Source organism: Thunnus thynnus, chromosome 5 (genome assembly GCF_963924715.1).
Source record: "Thunnus thynnus chromosome 5, fThuThy2.1, whole genome shotgun sequence".
Classification (NCBI taxonomy): Eukaryota; Metazoa; Chordata; class Actinopteri; order Scombriformes; family Scombridae; genus Thunnus; species Thunnus thynnus.
Window position 1 is genome coordinate 2,057,417 of NC_089521.1, and position 11,881 is coordinate 2,069,297.

The following is an 11,881-nucleotide window of genomic DNA, read 5'->3' on the forward strand; positions in this document are numbered from 1 at the left end:
AAGTTAGTTGTTGAACAGAAAACTATTTTGATAATTTATTGATAGCTGGTTCCAGCTTCTCAAATGTGAAATTTTGATGCTTTTGTTAGTCATATATGAAGGGAAACTGAATATCTTTGGGGTTGTGACCTGCTGGTCGAATAAAATGAGCAGTTAAAATACATCTTGGGATGTGGGAAAAATCATCATTAACCTCTTACATTTCATAGACAAAACAATTAATAGATGAATCGAGAAAATAATCAGCAGATTAATCAATAATGGACATAATCTTTAGTTGCAGGCCTAAACCAAAGCAAGTAGGTACAACCTCACTGTTCCCAAGGAAGTCTAACATTTTACCATGAAAAAACAAGGTTAAGTTATTGGGTGTGAAAACTTGTCATTTGCTTCTGAAATGAAAGCCATAAATATTGTGATTATGACTCAAGAAGAAATAAAATCAAGGTGTGAATCCAGTGCCATTTGTTTGTTTATTTCACTCCATTCTCTTAAATCAGGTGGTAATATATTAAGATGATAATGCAGTGTGGGGGATTCTGAACAGAGGTCCCTAATAGAACCACCTACAGTCAGTAGACTCTCACCCCGAGTCCCAGTGACTTTCAGTGGATGTAAAGTTTTATTTACACAGGAGCACAAAGATCTGATATTTATATTGGGGGACAATCAATCCCTGTCACAAAGAGTTAAAAAATCAGATCTTTGGTACCATGACAAATCCAGAGTCAGAATGTGAATTGAGCTACAGTAAGGTGACATTTAGGGCAGCAGGAGCCCACACAGCAGAAACATAGACTGGGGGTAGAGGGAGGTGAACAGCAGAGAGGCAGACGCATTAGGGATTGGCCAGTTCATCTGATGTCACAGAGGAAGGCAGGCTGTCCAAGGCTCCCATCTCTGCAACCACACACACAAACAGAGCACATTTAAAATTGTTTGTGTAGATATAACAGACTGGCAGTTTGTCAAATTCAAATTCACTGATTAATGTTTTACTATAATATGCCTTTGCCCTGATAACGGACAACATCTCAACAACAACTGGCCAGATTTCCATTCATGACCCTCTAAAGGAAGATTTCTGATCATTTTGGTGGCCTGCTGATCTTAAACTCAGAAAAATGCTCCACCTGTACACAATACATATCATAATCTAAAATATATATATATATATCTGTAATAAATTTAATATCTCAGTCATCATCTCTTATGCACAAAAGTGAAAGATACAATTAGTCAATGAAAGCTATTTCCCCCCCTGCAGTGTGAAGTTAAAAAACCCTTACACAACCACAGTAGCCTAATAATCAGAACCAGCACACCCTCTCTGTATTTTCATTGATATGAACTGTTGAATAAATGAATATCCAGTGAAACATTTTACATCAATACAGCATGGGAGCAAATAGGAATTAAGTCCTGTCATTCAATGACTGTGCATGCAATGATAAGCTTACCTTTAAGTTTGAGGTACGACAGGAAGTCAATGATGGTGTGTATGATGTCTTCATCTGCTATTCTCAGGGCACCTGTGGAGGCAGAGCAACACAGAGTCTGTATTAAATGTCAAATCTACAGTTAGTGTTGTCTTTAACAGAAACTCTGGTGAAATATTCCAAGAAAAAGATATCTTAAAGAATGCTTTAAAACATTTTGAGGAATTCAGAGATGTGAACTAGAGAGGAAACTGAACAGTAATGTATAATTAAGTAATTCAGCATTCTGTGAACTGACTTCAAGAAGAATGAAAAATGAACACTCATTAAAAATGGCTTTCCAAAGCTATTACGAGGTTTTCTAGGGTGTCACTAAGTTGTTGTAAGGGTTTTGTGGGTGTTGATAGGAGGTTGCTTTGATGATTCTTAGTGGTTTGCTAAGTTTCTTTTTCAAATACACTCCCAAATTCTGCTGGAACCCTCCTTCCAAGCATAGTTAAAAAATGCAAGAGTGGTAACTGTACTGTATGAGGCCTCATGGATGTGTGATGTGGACACTTGACTGACAACAGCGTAGTGTAGCATTGATAGCAACATAAAGCTGGTAATCAGAGCTAACCAGCCATGAGCAGCTGCTGTCAGACTCATTGTGTCTGCTGGAAAGACAGAGTCTGGTGGAGCTTTGACAGTCACTATGGCCCTTTGAGAGAGTTGCTGTTAGAGTACCTAAGGATGTTGTAGCTAGGCTAGTGGCTCTATTGTGAGACACTCTCCTGGTGTGTATATGTGTGTGTGTGTGTGTGTCTGTCATCACAGTTAACATGACTGTTCATCAACTACAATACAGCACAGTTATCAGCAGGCCCATGTGTTGTGTGTACTGCCTCAGAAGAGGAATAAATCTCTAGTTCATGTACATCATCATCTCTCCACCGTCACTTATCAGACTTGCTATCATTACCAGCAGCGACGTGTGAGAGGCACAATCTGAGGCTATAACCAGTGTTCCACTATGCACAGTTGGGGGGTCAATAGACAAAATAGAGTCTTGGCTATTACATCATAATTAGGGAGGGGCTGGTGAAGTTAGCTGAACTGAACCCTCAAATCCAATTAGACACATACATGCTAATTTGGGCAGAAGTTAATGCCAATATGCCAAAAAAAAACATTTATGTGAAGTTCCTCTTTAGTTCAAATATGATTTTGCTCAGTAGCACCCCAAACATTCCCAAATGTATTTCCATATTTCCAGGCCACTGCTGATATTTGAAACTCAATACAGCTCAGTTAAGTGAGCTGGAAGGACTCTCTGGATTTGGGGGCACTATTTGGGAGTTATATACTGCAACAAAATCAGAGAGTGTATCTGTTAACAGTTGATATCAGGAGTCCTGTTTCCATATGTAAGAGACAAACACACAGACCTGTTCTGAAGTCCTCCTCCTGGCCCATGTCTCTCTTGCCAGCCAGACCAGGCTTGTCTCCTAGTGTCCTGTGTCCATCTATGCCATCTGGACAATGAGGAGTGATCACAGCCGATACAGTCATACAAACAGCAAAGCATTTCATTCCACTGGGTGCAGCCCTAAGCTCAATTCACTTTGAATTCAACAATTTCATGATGTATTAAAAGTTAAACTGCATTTCAATGTGATAAAAGTAAGACAACAAATGTTTCATTTCAAGAAAATCATTTGCAGCTGCTTCAGGGTTTCCCTTGTTTCAGCTGTGTATGACATTCTTTATTTGTTTGAATTGAAAATGTCTATTTACAAAAGAAACTGATGTGTATTTACCAGGCTTAAATTACTGAATTATTTGAAACATAACATAATAACTAGGGTTGGGAACAGGGAACACATACATTTCAGAAATATCTCACTGTATCAGAAGCATCGTACTTTAGACACACATACATACACAGTGCACACATGGCACACCTCTACCTACAGTAGTTCTCGTAAGAAGGGCTAAAGGACATTGTTGTACACTCAGGTGGTTATTTCAGCATGGTGTTTTGTTTGTAATTGTTTGGTTCAATTTCCAAACTAGTACAGACCACCTGCAGGGCTTGGCTCATGGAATTGCCATAAGACAGAGATTGGACTGACAGAAGAAATGAAAAAAAGCACACATTTAAAGTAGGATGAGGTGAGTTTTTACACACAAGGAAAGGCATTAAAATAATATTTATGATAAAAAATAAAAAACAGTCAAGCAAAGTGTTTTGCTTAGCCATAATGATGGATAGTTCATTAGCTGGCAACTTGTTTTTATAAGTGGTGTATGAATTAAGAGAATGCTGCTGAGATTACATGTCATAGTTTTTTTTAACTGTCCTCACCATTAACATACGAGGGGGGCAAAATATTAGGAACACTTTTCAATATAATGCACTCCATTACACCACCACCGCCCACTACAACCTCAATAATAAACATATAGTAGAATTGTCACCTTTCTGACAATGTCAACAAAATCTGAAAATGTAGAAGCTTCGTAGAAGTAGCATTTATGGGAGAACTGTTGTATTGGATTGCATTAGTTTTTGAATCGCAATATGAGAATGCTGAGCTTGAAACTGAATATTTCTTATAATTTTTAAAAGAATATTTTAGAATTTTTGCTTGTACTCAGTTAAAAGATATCAGGTATGGGCCATTTTGTTGCATAAAGGGTCTAATGTATCAGAAAATTCTATCTTTTTCTCTCTGACTGAGACAAATGTAGGTCTGGGGTTGGGTTGTGTCTCAGATTTGGCAGTACCAGTCTGCTGTTGTTGGGTTGGGGTTTTAGTTTTTGGCCTGTGCAGAACTGTAGTGTCCAGTACAGTCTGATAGTTATGTGCTTAGTCTAGCTTAGCACAAAGACTAGAAGTAGGGGGAAGGTGCTAGCCCAACTCAGCCAAAACGGAAATAATATGCCTTCCAGAAATCCTAAACTGCCATATTTAGGCTACATGTGGTATCTGGTTAACTAGTCACCACAACATCTAAGAGTCCTCTGTGTTTTCCGACATCTGGAAATACTGTAGCTCAAAGGCTAATTGATTCTAAAACCACTATATCTTGTTTACTACCATCACCAGTTTGTTACAGTCGAGTCACAGAGCTAAGGGGAAGGCAAAGATTTACACAGAAGGTTCTGAGGTACAGTATTTATGTATGTAGGAGGATATACATTCACTAAAGAAAATATCTTCCTTATCAAACTGCTTTCTTTGACTTTGCATTACTCACCAGTCTTTTTCAGGTATGCATCTTTAACTTTTAAATTCACGCATCAGTTCACCACTTGTCTCTATGAGAGGTCATGATCTGTGATTGAGGAGGAGGGACATTAAGTGGTCGAGATTGTTTGAGTCATCTCAGGAGCTTCCTCATTAGTTAAAGTAGTGCTTGAACTGCTACGCTCTGCACCTTTGTGTGCGTTCAAATATAAGCTTAAGAGTCCAATTAGAATACATGACATTGGAGTGACCCCCAAGGAAAAAATAATGTGTTTAAATGGTTTTCTCTTTCAGGTATAAATGTCTCCTGCTGTCTATATGTCTATATGCCTTTGGTGATTCAGTCAATATTTAAGTCTATATTTAATATTCTTAAACAATTAGTAGTAAATGGAATGCATTTCTATCAAAAATGTATGTAGTAAATATTTAAAAACTTTGTGAAACTTATTTTGCAAAAGACTGCAGTGGAAATATGGTTTATTACTATGTTAATTTTGTTAATTGCTGTAATAATTCACCGTGAAAATATCCTGTTATCCAAGTATAACACAGGTTTTTGTTTTTGTGTCGTCAGCTTTGAGATTCCTGAATGCTCCCAAAGAGGAACACTCTATGCATGTTTTCTGTCTGGCCAGATAATATCTATATGTGTTCAGTCAGCTTTCAGGTGAAGTGCAGTTGCTCCTGAAATTAGGATTCGGAGGATGACAATGGAAATAACACATCAGGCTTTATTGTGATTTGATCTTTGGTGATTGTAACTACAGCTGTGCACAGTTATTATGCATTTTTAATCAATTGATAAAACTATGACTATGAGTTTAGCCTGACTGCTGGCTTTCAGTTTTAAGGATCATGGAGGGTGTCCAGTGTCTTCTGATGTCTGCAGATCATAATCATGTGCTGGAAAGTATTCATAACCACAGATTCAATATAATGACTATTTAAGTTTATGTTTATTTGTCCAATTACTTTCTGTTTTCTAGAAACAGGGCTCAATTCCTACACTGTTCTTCTGATATGGAAGCGCCCTCAGCTAAAAATCAGAGTCAACACTAACCATTTCAAATCCAAAGCGACTCCGACTACCTGACTTTACGTAGGTCTGTTACACAAAAATACATGCAACAACTCCGAGGATAACATGAGGTGTTTTTCTCATACTCTTATGTTGCAAACATTTCACAAAAAACAACAAAACAAAAAGAATCACATAGCAGTTTAAGTGTAGGGACATTAAATTAAAATCCTACAACTCATGAAGAATCCATTTCCTGCGTAAATGAACAGTTTCATGGGGAATATGCTCCATATTTTGCATTCTTCACCTATTTAAGATATGTATGCATTCTTTGTCAAGACTGGCTTCGTGCAGTGACAGAGAATGTATGTAATGTGTTTATAATAGCATTTATAGATAGCTCACTATAGCATAGTTTCTCCCTAAATTAGTGGTTTCTAAGCTCAAAATGAACCCACAGGAGTTGATACACACACATTTTCTATGTCAGCAGAGAGCCTATGTCCAGCACACGTCATATCTTATTTAACACATGCACAGCAATATGAAGGCATGACATGGTGGTTTAAGTTGCAAGATTACTAGCTAAGATAATACAATATTATAAGACATCTTCAGAGTTGGTGGAAGGGGTATTTTTCACATCTTATTGAACTAGGCAGTTTTTACTAAGCTAGGTTAAACACATCCTGGAGTATATGTCTAAAAATGGTTTACTATTCATTTTTGGTAGATGAGTTGTTTAAAATATCTTCTGCATCAATTTCTGGTATGTTTTATGATATTTTTTAAAGACATCAAGGTCTGATTTATACCATGTTGGTTTCATTTCGTCAGTGGTGGAAAGTAACTAAGTACATTTACTCGAGTATCTACTGTACTTTACTACAATTATGAGGTACTTGTACTTCCATTTGATGACTTTATACTTCCACTCCATTACATTTCAGAGGGCAATATTGTACTTTCTACTCCACTACATTTACTTCAATAAATGTTCAAATGATCCAATATTTCACCAAAAATCAAAGATTAGAGAAATAGTCCAAAATCTGAAAACAGATTTGTGTATCAGAACTTTGTTTTTTCTTCTTTCCTCTCCCATTAATCATCTCATGATCCCTAAGATTTACCTGGTGACCTTTCGGAGGGGCCTGAACCCTAGGTTGGGAACCACTGGACTAAACTAGCTAACTGTATATAAAGTAGTGTAAACTAGCTCCACCTCCAGCAGCTACAACAGTAACATGCTGCTCTAACACTGATGCTTCACTATTAATAATCTAATGATGTCATATATAATAATATATCAGTCAGAGGGACCAAACCACTACTTTTACTGCAATACTTTAACTACATCAAGCTCATAATACTTATGTACTTTTACTGCAATACTTTAACTACATCAAGCTCATAATACTTATGTACTTTTACTGCAATACTTTAACTACATCAAGCTCATAATACTTATGTACTTTTACTGCAATACTTTAACTACATCAAGCTCATAATACTTATGTACTTTTACTGCAGTAGGATTTTTCATGCAGTACTTTTACTTGTAATGGAGTATTTTTTACTTAAGTAAAGGATCTGAATACTTAATACGTAATTACAAGCAACCCAATCACAAAAAAATGAACTGTACTAATCTAGAACTCTGACAGGGATGCTATGATATCTCCCACTTGATCAAAATAACTACAGAAGTGTCAACAAATCTGCAGTAAGATAAAATTAGTTACTATCATTTATACAATTCAACTAATTTAAAAGGAGCCATACACTCATTGCATGTGTTTTACTTGTTAACTAACTGCCACAGCTAAATTAAACAACTTAATCTGGTGTGACTGGCTGGCAACGGTTGTTAACATCTTGGAATAATGTAAGAATGGTCCCAAGTAAAAGTCACAGGATGTTTTCCTCTTATTCCCACTCAGCTTGAGATCAACATGAGTTTCTTAGCGTAAAGCACACATAGAAATGCAGTGTTTGGATGCATAAGCACAGACAGCAGCAGGATGACAGGCGTCCTCTAAGCGACAGAAGCAGCTAAAAGGCGGGATGTTTGGACAGAGCAATTCCTGGCCTGACACCAAGGCCCTGCAGCAGCCGTATGTTTCTATCTTACATTGAGTGACCAGCTCGTCTCTGCCTCTGGCACTGGGAGAATCCTTTATCTGAATTAGGTGATCAATACGACCTGAAACACAGGATGAGGCAGGAGCAACCTTTACCTGGGCTTCACACACACACACACACACATACACACACACACACACACACACACAAACATACAAAGGGACAACATTTCCAGGGGCCTTTGTTCTGGAGTGATTTGAACCCCACAAATTGGTAAGAACATACACACACATGCACACACACACACACACACACATCTGGATACTCAGTGTTCACTTAATATGTCCTCTATAGGTAATGAGACCATCTTTAAATTATACTAAATTAGCTGACACAGTGGAGACAGCGGACAGGACAAAGAAAGATAACAACATTGATTCACAAAAGATGATCATCTCTTTTGTAAGTCATGTTACATAGGCAACATTTTCAAGCAATACATGTGAGTTCTGGAGTCAGAACTAGACACCTAATAAGCATCGCAAGGTCCTATCAATTCCCCACTTTCAGTTCAGTTAAAGCTGCAGTAATCAATATTTTGATATTAACAATGGATCAAATTAGTGTGTGACCTGAAAGATGACACACGTCATGACAAACCCACAGTGAATTATCACCAATTCTGCAGTTCCCCTCAGCCCTACAGAGCTCTGTTTTGGTTTTCAGGCCTGCAAACTACACTCTCATCAACCTGGCTTTCAGCAGCGGCAGGCAGCTGTTTTCAATGAAAAACTCTGATAAACCCACTGTACACTACCCGCTCAGCACCAAACAACAGACACACACAGTTAGACTAGCTGGTGAACTTAGTGGAGCATTTAGCAGCTAAAAAAACAGATATTTAAGAGCCAGGAGTTGGTTGAAACCAAACAGTGCTAAAAGAGAGTGAATATAGATTTTCATATACAAACACAACTCCAAATGAAGGTTAATGCTGCTCTGCATCTGCTGGATATGTAAATGCCCAATTATCAAAATCAACTGTATAAAGGAGATAAATCAGATTTTGTGGTCAAAAAATCAACTACAGCAGCTTTAACCGTGAGAGAAGACTGTGATTAAAGGGCCAAACAAACTCTGAAATTCTAGTTTCCACTGACCATGAGAGCTATCATCTCACAATGTTCAGGGAAAGACTTGAAAATGTATTTTTAAAAAATGACTGCATGTGTTATGAATATTTAGAAATATTCATACATATTTTGTCAGGACTATGAAAAGTTTTGCAGCTCCAAAACAACATCATATCTACATTTATCTATTGTCACATTTCCTCCCATCAGCCATTCCAGTGTTATCCTCTGTGACTCTCCTGAAGGTAATATTGCCTCTAAATGCTGCCAGTGTATCATCACTTTCATTCTAGGTTTTTCAGCCTAAAAGCACAGGTGTATAGCCTTCTAAGCCCCAGTTGTTTTTACATGTATATCAATCCAAATCCCTTTCCATCCACTACAATGCAGAAATTTGGTGCACATCAGCAGGTTTGTACATTTTGGTGGTAAATGAGATTAGCTTCTGGCACTTAATATTAACTTAGGGTTTCATCAGCTTATGCTTGTTTATATGAAGCTCAAAGACACAACAAGACAAACCAGATGCTGTCTGAGCACACAGTGGCAGAATGGAAGTGGTTGTTGATACCAGAGTAGTTAGCGGCTGGCTAGAAAACAATGAGACCATCTTCTTAATAATAGTTTACAGTTTTCTCCAATGCTGGAAGTGTAATTTAGGACAAACACTAAATTAATGTGGGGTTTTTTTTAAGGTGAATGCTGATATTTTAGAATAAAAGCTACAAATCAAATAAATTTGTTTTAACTTTTCATGCTGGCATGCCGTCATTGTGCACTAAAAACACTGACAGTCAGGAAAATAGTATAATGAACTATTCTGTATAATGATCTAAGCAAAGAAATAGATCATTTATACTTATTTGCATTGAAAAATAGTCATTTTATCACCATATATACTGTGCATCAATTTGATAATTTACCTAAGTAGGTACAGTATGTTACCAATTCTGTTATTTGAAAACAAAAATGCAAAATTTGTGATATGTAAAATTTGTGGGTAATGACTGAGAATGCATCATGATTTTTTTTAAGCGTGTTGTCCTAAACTACGTTTCCATCCGAGCCACATTGGAGCTGATTAGTGATGCAGTGTAACAGCAGGCTGGTCAGTGTGTGCACTCAGTACTTACGGGGACCTAACAGGTAGCCAGCGCTGTTCAGAGTCCAACCACGCTTCTCCTTCGCCTGCAGGATGAAGAGACAAAATGATCAGATCATGACAGGCTAATTCTTTACATTCAAATGTTGTCAGTGAGTGTTTTTGATTTCTTTTGCAACCCAATATCATTCTGCTACACTTCAGACATACGCATACGGTGTACAAACCCATGACACAACTTTTAACCAGACTGTCTAATATTATGTCAACCCAACTCCCATATAAATAGTGCTCCCTGACTTAGATTAATATTTATTCTATTGTTAATGTTGTGAGGTGCTGCCTGCCTTATCACCAATACTCTAACCCCTTTACCCCCTTTCCTTTCCTCAGACAGTGCTTCCCTGTTGAGCTGCAGTGGAAGTATAGTAACAAAAAGAGGGTCTTTAAAAAAGTCTGAAAAGATTGTAACGTTGAAAGATATCTGCTTGATTTGACTCATTTGGACGTTGAAACTTCATAATAGCTTCAGATAAACTTTTAAATACATTTTTGCATATAAAGCACTTACATTGTAAGGTCATTATGAAGGGATCTTCTAATGCTCAGTATGAACAGAAGGAATGATTACAGCAAGAAAAACATGTTTCACTGTTCATTTGGGCTCCTGACTGTTGTTTTAAGACAGACTTGAAATATTTGGACCCGTGCTTTAAGATTTCTCTTAGTCAAACTATTTCCAAGCACAAAAATGATTTAAACTCGCCTTTGAGGGATTTTTGTGTCAGCTATGATATCAACTTTGTTATCAACCGTATTTCTTATATCTGCTTACAACCTACATTATAGACCGCTATAAGCTATTTATGAAGTGTTTATATATAAATAGTGCGCGGTTAAAGTAAAGTGTGACCGATATTTGGCCTCTTCTGAATGACTTGGCAACTGATCGGACATGCAGCTGCAATTTGGTTGTCTCTCGAATGTTGAACTGCAACAAAAGAACTGGAACCCAGTTAATAATTTAGAGCTCGTGCAACAACTTACCGCAATGACCAACCCGATGGTCTCAGAGAGAGTTGCGCAAAAGATGAGCGACACACAAAAAATCCCAAAGCACTTCTGCATCTAAGAAAGAGAGAAAAGAAAACACCAACATCAACTGCAAAGTATTGGAAACATTTCTAATGGAATTGAAATTCATCCGCGAGCACTTCTCCCCTCATGAGTCTAGTTTTTATTTGAACAAAACCAACTTTTCCAGAGAATAAAAATAAAAACAACATCAACTCTACAAAAGTAGTAACTTACCTTTGTATATGACTTTTACACAACGTCTGTTTCTCTCTGAAGTCAGCAGCAGAAGTTGCTCGGTGTTTGCAGCACTCAGTGGTTCGGATGAAATGAGGACTCCATCCACCTTTTATTGTCATTCCAGCCCAACCCTGCTGCTGCCCGCCCGCGTCAGCAGCCCCTCCTGCAGACAGGATGGGCAGGTCACGAGGAGAACATATAATGAAATTCAATAATATCATATAATGCCAGCACCAGATTTTTCATTGTCGCCCTCGGAGACATGGGATTGGATTTAAAAAGGAGGTAAAAAAAAATGCGTCTGCGCTATTTTTCCGTCCTAACCTGATCTATGACTTTAACATGTTTATTCTAAATGCTTCAGAGGAGCAGGTCACACATTATTCTTCATGTTTCTGATCACCAACAATTTATGGTTTATGATCTTTATGATTTTATTCCCTTTTTTGTTTGTTTTATGTTTCCTTCTTGCTTTATATTGCGTTATTTTATTGAATTTCTGTATTTTATTTCATGAAAAGCATTGGTGACTGTAGCTGGCCAATAATGCTG

The 11,881-nt window shown here is 37.5% G+C and overlaps 1 protein-coding gene across 2 annotated transcripts; it reads right to left on the minus strand.

The window, feature by feature from the left end:
- Positions 1 to 454: 454 nt before the first annotated feature.
- Positions 455 to 11,628, minus strand: gal (galanin/GMAP prepropeptide). 2 transcript variants are annotated; one of them, XM_067591088.1, is made up of 7 exons: positions 11,327 to 11,628; positions 11,063 to 11,143; positions 10,047 to 10,101; positions 7,830 to 7,901; positions 2,867 to 2,953; positions 1,461 to 1,532; positions 455 to 900 (listed from the first exon to the last, which is right to left on the minus strand). In XM_067591088.1, exons 2-7 carry the CDS (start codon positions 11,141 to 11,143, stop codon positions 839 to 841), a joined length of 429 nt encoding a protein of 142 aa, XP_067447189.1. In that variant the 5' UTR covers positions 11,327 to 11,628; the 3' UTR covers positions 455 to 838. The 2 variants fall into 2 exon arrangements, with proteins under 2 accessions (XP_067447189.1, XP_067447190.1); XM_067591089.1 differs by lacking the exon at positions 7,830 to 7,901 and having other exon boundaries at positions 11,327 to 11,619.
- Positions 11,629 to 11,881: the final 253 nt, after the last annotated feature.